At 41.6% G+C, this 18,158-nt stretch overlaps 1 protein-coding gene across 1 annotated transcript in view; it reads left to right on the forward strand.

The window, feature by feature from the left end:
- ryr2a (ryanodine receptor 2a (cardiac)) overlaps positions 1-18,158 on the forward strand; it is a 407,989-nt gene that overhangs the window by 347,311 nt on the left and 42,520 nt on the right. Inside the window, 3 exon segments of the mRNA XM_061810997.1 lie at positions 1,494-1,554; positions 11,561-11,707; positions 11,874-12,008. Of these exon segments, the coding sequence (XP_061666981.1) occupies positions 1,494-1,554; positions 11,561-11,707; positions 11,874-12,008 (343 nt within the window).

The following is an 18,158-nucleotide window of genomic DNA, read 5'->3' on the forward strand; positions in this document are numbered from 1 at the left end:
CCGTCATGTGATCGACAAGAACTGCCTCACGATCGACTGGTCAATCGCAATGGACACATTGAGCACCCCTACTGTATACAGTATGTAGTTATGAGGGGTCTGCGTGCCATATACAAGCATCAAAAGAGCCAGATATGGCTCGCGAGCTATAGGTTTCCGACCCCTGGTCTACACAGTACGCCAGCTCCTGTCGTCGCACCCTCGGGGGTTGGGGGGGGGGGGGTTTAGTACCTGGTGGACTTAGAGTGCTACGGTCACGAGGAGCGGTCGTATGTTCCTTCCCAGTTCGTGGTCGACCGCTCGCTCATTAGGGACTTCCATGCATCACATCTTGAGGCTCCTGGGCCGTCCGGGGCCGGCCGTTAGTGATGGGTTACTGTCATGGGTGTGTCTGTTCCTGCTGAGCAGATGCACTCACCTGCGTCTCGTTTTAGTGATTTCGGTCCAAGTACAATATATATTGCCATGCATGTGGTCTGGTCCTTGCCAGATCATTGTACTACTATATGTCACATTCCTGCAACCCTTTGCCTCTCTCCTACTACTCTGTGCACCGATTTCTGCCTCGTTAATGACAATGCCGTCAGGCCTGCTGATTTTGGTACTAATGCTTCTTTGGACTGCCTGCCTGTGTTTCAACTTTGGACTGAATTAAGACCCTTCACGAACTGTACCTGGTCTCGTGAGTCGTGCATTTTGGGTTCAGCCTCGTGTTCTGGTCATGACATGCAGGGCTCTGAATGGTGAACTGCATACTGTGGTTATGAGGCTAAAATATCTTTCAGTCTTGTGGTCTGCTAATAGGCGTGGTTCTACTTTTGTCTGATGTGTTTGTGCCTAGTGTTTTAACTTTTCAGCTATTTAAAAAAAAACTTCTACGCTCCCAACTCTGTGGCAATAAAAACTCATTTGCAACATACTTACACCAGCAATTTCACAAACTATTTGTAAGTGGCTGAACACAAGAGGGCGTAACAGGCCTCTACAAATTGACAAACCAGTGTCAAAAAAGGGTGGGAAAAAAAACAGTACAATCATTTCTAAATCATGTTCAGCCTGTCATAAATTGAATTCTCAACAAAGGCAAGATACTTGCTATTCAAACATCCAAACTTTGTTCATCATTAACTTAATTTTATGGCTCCAATACATGCCAAACAGCTGGAACAGGTTGCACAAAAAGATAAATGATTTGAGCAAATGGCTACCGACTTCGTGTGTGTGTATGTATATATATATATATATATTTACACACACACACACACACACACACACACACACACACACCAGATACCTAAAAAAGGTACCTGATTTCTGAAAATAAACGAGAGTGAAAATAAAATGAACAGCCAGGAACGGAGGAATGTTCTACCATGGAGAATGCCACTAAAAACAAATGCTGGCAAAGCTATGGAAGGATGACAGACCCTCTACAGGTGATAAGGAAAACTTTGTTTAAGAAATATATCATTCTTATTTGGTTTTGTCAACAGACTGAATTCCATTGATGCCAAATACCAGATCTGGAAGCTCGGAGTAGTGTTCACTGATAATGTAAGTATGCATATACAGGTTGTATGACTTGGCGAATGTGTCTGGAAAAAAATGCATGATAAAAGATTTAATGGAATCTGGGTTGATAAAAAATAATGTGCCCCTGACAACTGCGCTTGGTCCCCACTGTGGCACCCATATGAATGGATTTTGATGTACCAACCCAGTTGTTTTGTGAATTTTTTTGGCAATACTTTAAGTCAGTACCTCCCCCCCATCCATTCCCTTCCTAATTTAATGGTTGACACACCTCTAAAAAAAATTAGATCTAATTGGAAAGTCTATGCTTTCAGTGTAGTCAACGCTTTTGATATATTTCAATGTCACTCTCGCATTGACGGGGTATTTCTAATCTCTTTGTTTACTCTTCAGTTCAATTGGCAGATCTCCAACATGTGTCAGATTTTTGTTCACATTTAGAAGAGGTCTGATTCTGATATGACGATATATGATACATTTTACTGTCAGCAAAGCCCAAAATTATGGGATATCTAGGACACAACACTAGCAGATTACTGAGAGATCCGGCTGGCGTTGCGGGCTTCCTCACTCCCGAGTGAGCGGCCAAGGATGGTCGTTACAGCAAAGAGCAAGAAAAAACGAACGTGAGTCAATGAAATTTATTGACATCAGACTTCGAAAAATATTCGAGCCACGTTTACAAGACCCTGGCCAAGAATATTTTCCCTCACCACCACTGAAAGGTATGAAATTAAATTGAAAAATTGGAAAAGTTAATAGTTGGTGATCGAGCTGTCAAGGATTTGAAATGCTTTTGCTGTGAGAACACCAAAGTAGAAATTTTTGCTCATGACACGGTGTCTGATATCTCTCTAAAAATTCTGGGAACACTGATCAGCACCCAACTGTGAAATTTGTCTTTATACACACATTCGCCCTGGATGTTCAAAAGCAGCAATCAGAGGTACAAAAGCAAGATTTCATTGATCTCCTAACTAAAGTCCACTGTGTGGTTGTTGACGTTTTTAATAAGCGGACTTCTTCCACTTGTATGATTTGGAGATTAATGTTTCTCGAGGCGCCGTCAATTAAATAAGTGGTTAAGCGAAATGTGTACTGCACTATCTGTAAGTTTCATTGACAATTTCTGGATTTTTTTGGGAGCGAGAACATCTACAGGCAGAACAGTAAACTTTTACAAGGCACAAAGTTTGTCTAAATAAACAAGGGGTCAAGTTATTGGCTGCCGACATTTTTTGCTGTGTATGTCAATTACCGGCTTTAAAATAAAACTACCACGGGTGAAGGACAGAAGGATGCAGTTTTTTCTAAACCATTGAAGGTACAAGAGATAAGTCAACACAAGTTGCAGACAGACTCATTTGGATCATTCAAACTATCGGAGGAGCCAATGACAAATGAGATGAGCAAGAACTTTAAATTTACTGCACCTCTACCTGTGCCATGGAGCCAAGCCCAAATCAAAATTCACTCTCTACCAGCCTGAATGCCATGGTTTGACCTATAGGATGAAGACAATTGTCAGTGTTGGAGTACAGCCCACACCACATCAAGTTCTTCCTCCCAAGATGGGAAAGGCCCGTCCTACCCCAAGGAGAATGTTTAAATCTGACTATCTGCTGGGTCTTTTGGAGGCATTTTTATGCCTGTAATTACAAGGGACAGAAAGTTCGTCAAACTGATACAGCATAAAAAAGTATAAGTACTAAATTAGTGAGGATAAAATGTGAATCCATCAAACCACTGTCTGTAGTTATCTCTGCAAGACCAGATCTTTTTAATACTAGGTCATTGGGTAACAAATCAATGTTGATTGACATAATCACAACCCATTATCTGTTTTTTTTGTTTTGAAATAAAATATGGTTAGGGTTCACAGAACGTAGTTGTAATAGCATTTTAAACGAAGCAACACCACCGATTATATTTTATAAGCAAGTGTCAAAAAGGAAAAAAGGTGGTGGTATTGCTGTTATTTTTACGGCATTATTTAATTGTAAAGAAATTATACTGGGTGATTGGTTATTGTTTAAAAAATGATTAGACCAAGATACAATAGAACATTTATGGAGGATTTTTCAGAACTGTAGTCTGTTATTTGTACTGACTACAACGGTTTTGTCATAACGGGAGATGTTAACGTTCATGTTGAAAATAACATGGAAAAAAAATCCAAGGAACTTTCTGATATACTAAACACATTTGACCTCTCTCAACATATGAAGAGTCCAACTCACAATCCAGGTCATATCTTAGAACTGGTCATCAATAAGGATGTTGAAATTCCATCAATTGACATTAGGTTTATGGCTATTTCTTACCGCCTTTGTGTATTCTTTGGATTACAGATTTGTCCAAATGTTCAGACAACCTCTATGTCTATTAAGAACAGGTACATAAATGGGAGGACTCCCACTAAGTTTATGGAGACTGTAGCTGTGCCAAAAACTGAAAATGCTGAGACAGTTGATGAAGTTTTGGACAATTTCACCTCAAAAATCTCAAAGCACCATGGAGGAGCACAGTGATGGTCAAGAGCTCTCAAAGTGTAGGAAAGCAGACTTTGACTTTGAGCTCTCAAAGTGTAGGAAAGAAGAACACAAGTGGAGAAACACTAAACTCCAAAGTGACTACGATATCTGCAGACAGTGTCTTTGTAATTTTAACCAAGAGTTAGTCAGGGCTAGAAAGCAACACTTTTCTGAAATTATCAGGAAGAACCTCAGCAATACTCACACTCCGTTTTCGGTGGTTGACAAGTTCATAACCCCTCCGAATCAGACAGCTCGACAACTCGAAACAGCTCATAAATCAAAGCGTTTGCTTGTTATTTGAGTGATGAAATCCAATCCATTCAGTCAAATGTCACCACAAATCATCAAAATGATCAAATATACTAATTATGAAGCTACCCAAGGAAAGCTGCATTACCATGTCAGTATTTGATACTTTTGACCAAAAAACTGAAGAGAAAATGGTTCAACAATTGAAACCATCAATGAGCTGTCTCAACTCAACACCATCTTTCAGTGCGAGCTAATTTGTGAAAAATAATCAATTGCTCACTTCAGTCTGGCGAGTTTCCTAAAACTCTTAAAGTAGCTGTAAAAAAATAACAGAACATTGGAGATTCCATGTTAGCAAGCTATAGACCCATCTCAAATCTCCGTTTCATAGCCAAGATTGTTGAGAAAGTTATTTTTAATCAACTCAGCAATTTCATGAATTTAAATTGACTTTTGACAAATTTCAATCAGGTTTCTGAACTTATTACAGTCCAGAATCTGCTCTTATCTAAATGCTAAATGATGTGAGGTTGAATACTGGTGTCAATTTTGGTCTTGTTGGATCTTTGTGCGGCTTTTGGTACAGTAGATCATAATATACTGCTGAACAGTTGCAAATGTGAGTAGAACAAAATGTAATGGTCCTTAAATGGTTCAGGTCCTACCTGGACGAAAGAAACTTGCTTTGTAACCTTTGGAAGTGCTCAATCTCCATCCATCCATCCATCCATCCATCCATTTTCTGAGCCATTTATCCTCACAAGGGTCACGGGAGTGCTGGAGCCTATCCTAGCTGTCAACGGGCAGGAGGCAGGGTACACCCTGAACTGGTTGCCAGTCAATTGACACATGAAGACAGTTGCACTCACAATCACACCTAGGGGCAATTTATAGTCTCCAATTAATGCATGTTTTTAAGATGTAGGAGGAAACCCATGCAGGCACGGGGAGAACATGCAAACTCCACATAAGTAGCTGTGGGATTGAACCCTGGACCTCAGAACTGTGAGGCCAATGCTTTACAGCGGCTCGTGCTCAATCTCAACAAACATAAATGATTTGGCCTGTAGATGCTCCCCTTGGGTCAAAAATTTCAGAACTTTCATTTCCACTGTCATAGCTGTTGACACAGTTATATTTAGCCGTGTCTCCAGATGACGATAGTTCAATTGAGGTGTTGTGTCACTGTCTGAAGCAGATAAATACCTGGACGAGCCAAAAGATTCTTCAACTAAACCACAACAAAACTGAGATATTTGTTTTGGGCAATGAATGAAAGAGGATAGCTGTACTCACTATTTTTAAAAAGCAAAGACCAAGACCAAGTCTGACCTTTCATCAGTCATATCAAATAAATCACAAAACTGCCTTTTAGAATCGAAAGACCATATCTAGAGTCAAGGCTTGCATTTGTCAAGAAGACCAGAAAAACCCAATCATTCTTTTATCTCAAGTAAACTTGACTATTGTAATGGTCTTCTGACAGAACTCCCGTAAAAGATAATTACAGTGAAGAAAATAAGTATTTGAACACAATGCTATATTGCAAGTTCTCCCACTTAAAAATCATGGAGGGGTCTGAAATTTTCTTCGTAGGTGGATCTCCACTCTGAGAGAGATAAAAGAAAATTCCAGAAATCACAATGTATGAGTTTTTAATGATTTATTTGTGTGATACAGCTGCAAATAAGTATTTGAACACCTGTCTATCAGCTAGAATTCTGACCCTCAAAGACCTGTCATTCTGCCTTTAAAAGTCCACCTCCACTCCATGCATTATCCTGAATCAGATGTACTTGTGTGAGGTCGTTAGGTGCATAAAGACACCTGTCCACCCCATACAATCAGTAAGACTCAAACTTGTAATATGGCCGAGACCAAAGATCTGTGCAAAGACACAAGAGGCAAAATTGTACAACTCCACGCGGCTTGAAAGGGCTACAGAGAAATTGCCAAGCAGCTTGGTGAAAAAAAATCCACTGTTGGAGCAGTCATTAGAAAATGGAAGAAGCTAAATGTGACGTTCAATCTCAATCGGAGTGGAGCCCCATGCAAGATATCACCTTGTGGGGTCTCAATGATCCATAGAAAGGTGAAAAATCACCCCAGGATGACATGAAAGGACTTGGTCAATGACCTGAAAGAGCTGGGACCACCATTTCCAAGTTGACTGTTGGTAATACACTAAGACGTCATGGTTTGAAATCATGCATGGCACGGAAGGTTCCCCTGGTTAAACCAGCACGTCAAGGCCCGTCTTAAGTTGGCCAATGACCATTTGGATAACACAAAGGAGTTATGGGAGAAGGTTTTGAGGTCAGATGAGACCAAAATGGAACTTTGTGGTCATAATTCCACTCACCGTGTTTGGAGGAAGATGTATGATGAGTTCCATCCTAATAACACCATCCCTACTGTGAAGCATGGGGGTGGTAGCATCATGCTTTGGGGGTGTTGTTCTGCACATGGGACAGGACGACTGCACTGTATTCAGGAGAGGATGACCGCGGCCATGGATGTTGGGATTTTAGGGAACAACCTCCTTCCCTCAGTCAGAGCAGTGAAGATTGGTCATGGTTGGGTCTTTCAACATGACATTGACCCGACGCACACAGTCAGGAAAACAAGGAGTGGCTTCGTAAGAAGCACATCAAGGTTCTGGCGTGGCGTATCCAGTCTCCAGTCCTAAACCCAATAGAACATCTTTGGAGGCAGGTGAAACGTTGTGTTTCTCAGCGACAGCCGAGAAAACTGTCCGATCTAGATAAGATCTGTGTGGAGGAGTGGGCCAAATTCCCTCCTGCAGTGTGTGCAAACTTGGTGAACAACTACAGGAAACGTTTGACCTCTGTAATTGCAAACAAAGGCTATTGTACCAAATATTAACATTGGTTTTCTCAGGTGTTCAAATACTTATTTGCAGCTGTATCTCACAAATAAATCATTAAAAAAATCATATATTGTGATTTCTGGATTTTTCTTTTTCGATTATCTTTCTCACAGCGGACATGCACCTAGGATGAAAATTTCAGTCCCCTCCATGGTTTCTAAGTGGGAGAACTTGCAATATCGCAGGGTGTTCAAATACTTATTTTCTTCCCTTTATCTGTATTGTACTGTATTTGGGGGGTCAAATTCATTTTAAACACCCTTGGGAGCTGGGAAAAGATGTGTGCTTTGAGTGATGCTGTTCAAGTGATGAATACATTGGTAAAGGCAAATGGTCATTAATGGGTCCTGAAAAATACATTTATAGGTTAAGGAATAACCTCACTGACATGTTGTACTTGTACAAAAGTGTTTGCAATTAGGTTGCATGGTTCACCTTGGATGATGGCCAGAGGGATTACAATGACAAAGAAAAAGAAGGTGATGTCAAATATGATGCGATACATCTCATATTCGTCGACTGCTGGGTCCTCAATCTGGTCACCAATGCCTCCCCCTGCTCGCACACCTACATACATGTGGAACATGTAACACTGGTAGAAAAAATGGACAAGGGAAAGGGTGGGAGAATGTGAATGTAACTTGCTGGACTTAAAATGTGGATCTTTATTAAATTTAAAAAATGCAATGATTTATACAGATTATTAAACTAGTTTTTCATTATAGGATTATTTTAACCATGATGTGATGATAATTTTCTGGAGTTAAACTCAGTGACTAAAACCCCAGTTCCAGTTGAGGAAAACCAGACCCAAAGTACAATGCCGCCAACACCATGCTTCACTATATAGTGTTGAGTGGTGATGTGCTTGTCCCAAATACAGCTTTTGTTGTTATGCCAAAAAGGTATTCCCTGTCTTGTTTTGTCTTGCAAAGTCAAAATTGAGATTTGAGTACTGTATGGTGGGACTGGCCTCAGTTCAACTCATTTGACAAAAGCATTGCTTGGGCATATAGTGACCAATTCTTCAAAAAAGCATTCAAGCTGTTTCGTGTCACTCAGTTTGAGATTACTTGCAAAATAAAACAAGCATAAAAAAAGATCATCTTGTGTATTTAAAACCGACATATATTTGACTTTAAAACCGCCGTCTCATTGCTCACGCTAATTTTTGCGAATCTGAAGCAATGGATTGAAAATAAACAGTGCGACAATGTACACTGACAATAAATCCTGTTAAAGAAATCATTCACATGTTCTCATTTTGTACATGTAGTTGGTTACACATCACCACCGAGCTTGTACCTTTGAACTCAATGTCTTGAAAACAGTCGTGAATCAGACAGATTTAATCAATCAAACAGTTTCACACACAGACAAATACACACACACACACACACACACACGCACATCATGTGATTTATGTGAATAAAAACAAACGAAAAAAAAAAGCCTGACAGACTGGGGAGGAAACTTGTATCTTGTTCTTTCAACCATGACCCTCACCCCATGACCTTAGATTAGAGTGGGATAGCCGACGGGTTAATTGAGACCTTTGCCTTCCTGCTCAGCTCTTTCTTCACCATGATAGACAGATTCAGAACCCGCATCACTGTAGATGCTGCTCCAATCTGCCTATTGTTCTCCCGGTCAAGTTGTTATAAACAAGACCCCAAGATCTCATCCCTGACTCAGAGAGCGCACTCCACCTCTTTTTCAACTGAGGACTGTAGACAGATTTGGAGATGCCGATAGTAATCCCAATCCCTTCTGACTCGCCTGAGAACACCTCCAGTCAAAGTTGAAGATCTAGGTTTATGACCGGCAAAAAGCAGACATGAAATAGTGAGGCCATCAAACCCTTCAACACCTCAGCTGTGCCTAGAATTCTGTTCATAGATTATGAACAGAATCGGTGACAAAGGGCAACTTTGGTGGACAAGTACTCTCACAGGAAATGCATCTGACATAATGCCAACAATGCAGAAAGAACTTTGATACCCATCGTAGAGGGGCTGAAAACCCTATTTGAGGATGTCTGGTACCCCATACACCAAGGACAGCCTTGTGACTGCCCTTGATGTACATGGTCGAACGCATTGTCCAAGTCCACGAAGTACATGTAGACCGGTTGGACAAACTCCCATGTTTCCATTACTACCACCCAATCTGCAACGTTCCCTTCCTCTGCGAAATTTTAGAAAAGCAGCTGCTGCCCATTCCTGTTTCAGAATCCACCACAGCATAAAGCCTGCCCTAATGACCATCAACACTTTGGGAAATGTGTTGGTGTAGTCCATTACAAAAAAATTTTCTAGACAACATTTTCAAGCAAAAGCTCTCCAGCTAGTTTACAGGCAGAAGCAGAAGAAAAGGGTGGTGGACATTGTGTTTTTGCGAATCTAGAGAAAGCGTACCAAGAGTATCAAGAGTACCAAGCCTGTACCTCACCAGCGCCAGATCCATTGCCAACAAATGAATGAGCTGGAATAACAACTATAATAATCACAGTGTTCGCCATAGCTGTGCCCTCATCATAACCTGAACTGGCTTCACCTGAACATTCCCAATGCTAGCGTGCAGGCTCCACCCTGCAGATGTGGAGAGGCTCTGTGTGTATGTGTATGACAAATGGTGTAACAACATTGTGAATATTGAGATCACCAGACATTGAGTACGTCTGTTAAACTGCCCTTTTACGTTCCAAAGGAGCTAAGTTTAGCTAGAACTACTTCATCGGAGGTGCATGTCTACTGTGAAAAAGATAATCTAAAAAGAAAAATCCAGAAAACACAATGTATGATTTTTTTTAACGATTTATTTGTGTGATACAGCTGCAAATAAGTATTTGAATTCTATCAGCTAGAATTCTGCCCCTCAAAGACCTGTTAGTCCGCCTTTAAAAGTCCACCTCCACTCCATGTATTATCCTGAATCAGATGCACCTATGTGAGGTCGTTAGCTGCATAAAGACACCTGTCCACCTCATACAATCAGTAAGACTCAAACTTGTAACATGGCCAAGATCAAAAGCTGTCCAAAGACACCAGAAACAAAATTGTACAACTCCACATGGCTGGAAAGGGCTACGGAGAAATTGCCAAGCATCTTGGTGAAAAAATGTCCACTGTTGGAGCAATCATTAGAAAATGGAAGAAGCTAAACATGACGGTCACTCTCAATCGAAGTAGAGCACCATGCAAGATATCGCCTCGTGGTGTCTCAATGATCCTTAGAAAGGTGAGAAATCAGCCCAGGACTACACAACAGGACTTGGTGAATGACCTGAAAAGAGCTGGGACCACCGTTTCCAAGGTGACTGTTGGTAATACACTAAGACGTCATGGTATGAAATCATGCATAGCACAGAAGGTTCCCCTGCTTAAACCAGCACATGTCAAGGCCTGTCTTGACTTTGTCAATGACCATTTGGAGGATACAGAGGCGTAATGGGAGAAAACTTAGTGGTCAGATGAGAACAAAATTGAAGTTTTTGTTCATAATTCCACTAACCGTGTTTGGAGGAAGACGAATAAAGAATTCCATCCCAAGAACACCATCCCTTCTGTGAAGCATGGGTGTGGCAGCATCATGCTTTGTGAGTGTCTTTCTGCACATGGGACAGGATGATAGCACTGTATTAAGGAGAGGATGACCGTGGCCATGTATTATGAGATTTTAAGGAACAACCTCTTTCCCTCAGTCAGAGCATTGAAGATGGGTTGTGGCTGGGTCTTTCAAGATGACAATGACCCGAAGCACACAGCCAGGAAGGAGTGGCACTGTAAGAAGCATATCAAGGTTCTGCCGTGGCCTAGCCAGTCTCCAGACCAAGATCCAATAGAAAATCTTTGTAGGGAGCTTAAACTCCGTGTTTCTCAGCGACAGCCCAGAAACCTGTCTCATCTAGAGAAAATCTATGTGGAGGAGTGGGCCGAAATCCCTCCTGCAGTGTTTGCAAACATGGTGAACAACAAGGGAAATGTTTGACCTCCACAATTGCAAACGAAGGCTACTGTACCAAATATTAATATTGATTTCCTCAGGTGTTCAAAAACTTAAAAAAAAAATATATAAAAACCCAGCCGGCCTCTTGAGATCAACAGACTCAGGTCAAATGGTGAACCGAGTCCAAAGCAAACATAGTGAAGAAGCATTTAGCGATTATGTTGACCACAGATAGAATAAATTGCCAATCGAGATGAAGTCGGTCCATTTATTTGTATTCAAATGCTTTTAATCATGTAAAGCACATTGAGTTACCTTTTGTATGAAATGTGCAATATAACTGAATTTGCTTTGAGTATTTTTTTCTATTCAGACCTCTTGTTTTTCTTCCACCCTCCAGTCATTCCTGTATCTGGCCTGGTATATGACAATGTCCATCCTGGGTCACTACAACAACTTTTTCTTTGCTGCACATCTGCTAGATATTGCAATGGGTTTCAAGACACTGCGGACCATCCTGTCCTCAGTGACACACAATGGCAAACAGGTCTGCTTTTTTGGCCAAGCAAACATCCTCTAATGTGTTGTACAGCACAAGATAGCCATTTCATGATACAAGTGTCATCATTCATGTATTTTGTCACTTAGTCTCTTTTGTAACTGATCACTATGTTACTTTCCGTCAATGATTTTATTTCTGCATTTCCTTTCAGCTGGTGTTAACAGTTGGCCTATTAGCAGTGGTGGTGTATCTCTACACAGTAGTTGCCTTCAACTTCTTCAGAAAGTTCTACAACAAGAGTGAAGATGGAGAATTACCTGACATGAAATGTGATGATATGTTGACTGTGAGTATGTGAAGTCATGCATTCATTTTCCATACCACTTATCCTCACTAGGGTCGTGGGCATACTGGAGCCAATCCCTGCTGATAGGTGAGATACACACAGGGAAGGGCACATATAAACAAATAACACTTTAAGTATGGACAATTTCAATTTCAAAGTCTTCAATTGACATACCATCCATTTTTTGGGTAAAACCCACAGAGGCACAGGCAGAACATGCAAACCCCACACAGGCGAGGCAGGATTTGAATACGGGTCTTTAGAACTGTGAGTCAGATGACACTTGGTTTATTTGATCATACACATTACTAGTAGATTAGACTGTTAAAGGCTGATATAATTCAGCATGCATACTCTTTTTCTTCTTCTTTTTATGTTTTGCAATAATATGTGAGTTTGTAAGAAACTGTTATTCCGCAGGTGTTTTTTGGGGTATTCTTTTCTTATTGCGTTGGTCAACAGCTTACTCCAGCTGTGACCAGCAGAGTTTGATGCCTGTTGTCGACATGAAAGGCAAAGTTAACTCGGGAGTAAAGTGGGTTCACTGCCATTTACAGACCGAAAGTTGCAGGAAAATTAGTTTTACTGTGTCTACCCTCAGGTACCGGTTGCCAGGCACTGGCTTTTGTCCAATAATAGTGTATATTTCCAAATACTGGACATTTCTCTCATCAAACCTAAATCCAGGGTCAAACAAAATAATCAATTGCATTTGTCAACTTTATTTGTATCCAGTAAATATTGTATTTACCCACCCAAGTGGATCTAAAAATTCCTCATACACCTGTCCAAAGACCAGGTTTTTGAGATCCAAAGGAAATAGACCAAAATAAATAATTCAATAAATAATTCAGACCCTGCCTGATTTGGTTTTGGGAGGTTGGGGGCTACCTCCCACACTCTGGGATGAAAAATGGGTGCTAAATGTGTAGGGGCTCCCGGGGTGCAGCAGGTCTAGGTTAAGCAGCCCACTTCCTCGATGGTTGTCCAGCCTGATGGGCCCAACCTGCAGGGGCCATGCTTCTTAATCAATCGCCTAGCACATACTCATACAACTCACTGTATATATTTTTTTTACTTATCACATCCCGGTACATATCATACATACCAGCGGGTTCCTGGGGGATGGTTAGGGTTTTACAACATCTGTGCTGTTCCTCATTCCATGCATCCTGGCCCTCCACCTTTGTTTGCTCCCCTGGATTTTAAATGAGTCATACAGAATCATCCACATGTTTTTAATGCACCAAGTACACCCAACTCTGGGGCAGTGGGTCATAGATGGCGGGGGGTGGGGGGTTGATTCACTAGCCTCTCCAGATTTTAATGGGGGTTGTTGTTAGAACTGGACCTGACCTTCGACAAGGCATTGAAGATAGCCCAGGCGATAGAGTGGGCCAGCAAGTGTGTGAGAGACCTGCAGTAACTGGAGGCTGCGACTCCGCACGAAAGGATGCCGCAAACTGTTCACAACATGGCAGTGAGGCAGAGCTCTGATAGGCAATTTAAACAAAAATGCTTTAGGTGTGGTAGTATGCAGCATAGGGCGGGGAACTGGAGGTTTGCAAATGAATCCTGTCACAAGTGTGGTAAGATTGGTCACACCCAGAGAGTGTGCAGGTCAACAGGCCTGCCAAAAGAAAAAGGGGGTGGAGTGAAACGGACAAAGAAGTTTGTTCAACCTCAGGGAGCTTATCTATGTTGGTCAAGGGGTGAAGGATATAGATGAGCAAGACACAGAGGAGGTCATGTTCACATTGTACAAACTCGATGCTTTAGACCAGGGGTCACCAACACGGTGCCCCCAGGCGCATGGTAGCCTGTGAGGACACTTTAAGGCGAGGCATGTTCTAAAAATACCACAGCTTTAAATTTTGAATCTGATTTGCTTATGTTATTTAAATTTTTAAAATACCTGTAATGTCACAGCATACAAAAATATTTTATGTATGTGTAATGTTCTATGAAATTTGCTGCAAACAAATCATGTAGCCCTTTGTACAATCAGTTCTCACAAAGTAGCCCTCAGCCTCAAAAAGGTTGATGACCCTTGCGTTAAACATACTAATGGAGCAGTTGTTGTGGAGACACTGGTAGTTAATGGCACTGACATACAGTTTGAAATTGACTCGGGGTGTTGGGGTTACAGTGTTGAACCATACAGTGTACAGATGTTTGCAGTGGCCCATTACCGGAATTGAAAATTTGTTTGCCAGCATGTCAGGAGGACAAAAATTCACAAAGTTAGATGTAAGTCATGCCTATCACCAAATACCTTTGGATGAGGTAACCAATAAATTTGCAGCCATAAACGCACATATAAAGGTTTGTTGACCTAGAAAATTTACCTTTTGGAGTGTCATCAAGTCGGGCTGTTTTCAACGAACAAAGGAGGGACTGCTGTAGCATATCCCTCAAGTAGCTGTGTTCTTGTATGATATTCTTCTCACAGGAGGAACCCATGAAGAACTTCTTCAGACTAAGGTGTTGCAGCACACTGCCTGTCACAGCTGCTGCTTGACCACACACGCTACTTCCTTGTTTACCTGACACCGCCCCCCTCAATTTTAAAGGGGTACAGTCATAAGTACAAACACCAGGGTATGTGAATAATCAAAGAAAAAGTGGTGAAATTAGATGAGATTTTCTCTTTTTGAGTAAAAAAAGGTGTGGTCTGAAGCCAAAGTAGAAAGTACAGGATGAGATGGTGTATAATGTTAAAATTCCACCTTGGTACAGCCTGATCAAGGATGAAAGCACAGATGATACAGTGCACAAAAAGCTAATTCTGTATTTTAAATAAAGGAGGCAACATAACATTAACCCTAAAACTCTTTGGGACCATTATTCAGCTTTCAACATGTATTGCAAAAGATATTCTTCAAGCAATAATTCAGTTTTACACCAAGAAAAACAGATGAGGATATCACTGTGGCTTAAAAAAAAAAAAAACAAAGTTGGAAGCCACATTTCAAATTCATAGTTAATAGTGGGCTTGCTATGTATTTGTATTATATTTTTTGTTGACTTTCAGTGTAAATTAGCAATAACACGAAATTGTTAAAAAATTTATGATGGGAATGTAATTGGAGCCTTTTAATGAGCCATGTAACTTCAAGAGATGACACTGATTGACCACAGTGCATACGTCTGATGTTGCTCACAGTGGTCAAAGGGGGCACTCCAGGCTTAGTGTGTTTGCTCAGACACGTCAAAAATTAGAGGGAACATTCCATGCAAGTCTTCAACAGTTATTAGCGTTTTGATTGTCTGTTGCAGTCTGAGTTTATCCTTTTTTGTGGCGGCCCCAAACCAGACTCTGGTGGAGATACACAGTACTGATTGGATGACTGTGGTGTAGAACTGTCTCAGCAGCTCTTGTGACATGCTGTCCTTCCTCAGAAGCCACAAGAAGTACATCCTTTGCTGGGCTTTTTTGAGGATGGAGCTGATGTTTGCCTCCCACTTCAGGTCCTCTGAGACTGTAATTCCCAAGGAACTTGAAGGTCTCTACGGTTGACACAAGACAGTTGGACAGCGTCAGGAGCAGCTGTGGTGAAGAATGCCTCCTGAAGTCCACAATCATCTCCACAGTCTTTAGAGTGTTCAAGGCCAGATTTTGTTGACCACACCAAAGCTCTAGTCTCACCACTTCCTGTCAATATGCAGACTCGTCGCAGTCTTTGTTGAGGCCGATGACCGTGGTGTCATCTGCGAACTTCAGGAATTTGACAGTCTGATGCCACAAGGTGCAGTCGTTCGTGTAGAGCAAGAATAGCAGAGGGGAGAAGACACAACCTTGGGATGCCCTGGTTTTGATAGTACGTTTGAATGGGGTGTCCCCCAGCCTCACCTGCTGCGTCCTGCCCGTCAGGAAGTTGTAGATCCACTGGTAGATGCCAGGCAAGATGATGAGCTGGAGAAGTTTGGAGGAGAGGAGTTCAGTGATGATGGTGTTCACAAACAGGATCCTCGCATAGGTACCCTCACTGTCAAGATGTTCAAGGCTGAAGTGCAGACCCATGTTGACAGCATCATTTGCAGACCTGGTAACTCGAGAGGCAATCTGCAGTGGTTCCAGTTGAGGACCTGTGACGCTCTGGAGATGGTCCAGAACAAGTCGGTCAAAGGACTTCATAACCACAGATGTCAAGGCAACAGACCTGTAGTCATTAAGAACTGAGCCAGAACTGAGCCTGCTGATTTTTGGGGGACCGACATAAGTTTGGTACTTAACACAGTTGTAGAGTCCTGTTGAATAGCTTTGTGATCATTTGTCAGAATAATTCCAAGGGGCCACATAGTGCTCGGGCCCTAAGAAATGATGATCAATGACAATGATATTCCACATCAGAATCAGCTTTATTGGGCAAGTGTGTAAAAACACAAAAGGAATTTTCTCCGGCAGTCGGACATTCAAAACAAAGAACAACAAAGCAACAAGAACAAAGAACAAGACATTTCTGTTTATAGGAACAATATATTACTTACAAGAGTTGTGCAAGATGTAAAATCTTCTTCATTTAGAATAGGTAAGAGATCAGGGTGTTAATGTCCCACATTGTGTTAAGCTTGTATGGAGTGTCTTTACCCGTTTGTGGTTCCTGTTATAAACCAATGCAATGCCACTTGTGCAAAGGGAGCAGTTTAAAAGTGATGAATCGTGCGGTCTACAAAATATAAAAAATAAAAAATAATTATTTCATATACATATATGGATGACTACAGCCTAGGTGAGCAGAGAGACAGGCAGGAGAGCACTTGGTGTGTCTTCTGGTAGGAAAGGGGAGAAGGAGACTTGGTGGTGGAACCCCAAAATACAGGAAGTCATACAAGGAAAGGGATTAGTGAAGAAGAAGTGGGACACTGAAAGGACTGAGGAGAGGTGAAAGGAGTACATTGAGATGCGACTTACGACAAAAGTAGAGGTGGCAAAGGCTAAACATGAGGCATATCACAACATGTACACCAGGTTGGACACGAAAGAAGGAGAAAAGGATCTCTACAGGTTGGCCAGACAGAGGGATAGAGATGGGAAGGATGTGCAGCAGGTAATGGTGATTAAGAATCGAGATGGAAATGTGTTGACTGGTTCCAGTAGTGTGCGAAATAGATGGAAAGAATACTTCGAAATGTTGATGAATGAAGAAAATGAGATGGAAGGAAGGAAGAGTAGAAGAGGCACGTGTGAAGGACCAGGAAGTGGCAATGATTAGTAAGGGGGAAGTTTGAAAGGCATTACAAAGGATGAAAAATGGAAAGGATCAATTTGGAGAGATGGCTGTGGAGTTTTTGACCAACTTATTCAACAGAATACTAGTGGGCGAAAAGATGCCTGAAGAATGGAGGAAAAGTGTACTAGTTCCCATTTTTAAGAACAAAGGCGATGTTCAGAACTGTGGGAATTATAGAGGAATAAAGTTCATGAGCCACACAATGAACTTATGGGAAAGAGTAATGGAGGCGAGACTCAGGTCAGAAGGATCTGCGAGCAACAGTATGGTTTCATGCCTAGAAAAAGTACGACAGATGCATTATTTACCTTGAGGATGCTGGTGAAAAAGTACAGAGAAGGTCAGAAGGAGCTACATTGTGTCTTTGTGGATCTAGAGAAAGCCTATGACAGAGTACCAAGAGAAGTCTGGTGTGGTGGACAAATATGTTAGAATAGTACAGGATATGGATGATGGCAGCAGAACAATGGTGAGGTGTTCGGTAGGTGTGTCAGAAGAATTTAAGGTGGTGGTGGGACTGCATCAGGGATCAGCTCTGAGCCCCTTCCTGTTTTCAGTGGTAATGGATAGGCTGACAAATGAGGTTAGACTGGAATCCCCTTGGACCATGATGTCCGCAGATGATATTGTGATATGCACAATTATAAAGTGGAGACATGCACTGGAAAGGAGAGGTATGAAGATTAGCCGAAGTAAAACAGGATATATGTGTGTGAATGAGAGGGGTGGAGGGGGAAGAGTCAGCCTATACAGGGAGAAGAGATAGCTGGCGTGGACGACTTCAAATATTTTGGGTCAATAATCCAGAGCAATGGTGAGTGTGGTTAGGAAGTGAAGAAACGGGTCCAAGCAGTTTGGAAAAACTGGTGGAAGGTGTTTGGTGTGTTTTGTGACAAAATAGTCTCTGCTAGGATGA

The sequence above is a fragment of the Syngnathoides biaculeatus genome, chromosome 22 (genome assembly GCF_019802595.1).
Source record: "Syngnathoides biaculeatus isolate LvHL_M chromosome 22, ASM1980259v1, whole genome shotgun sequence".
Classification (NCBI taxonomy): Eukaryota; Metazoa; Chordata; class Actinopteri; order Syngnathiformes; family Syngnathidae; genus Syngnathoides; species Syngnathoides biaculeatus.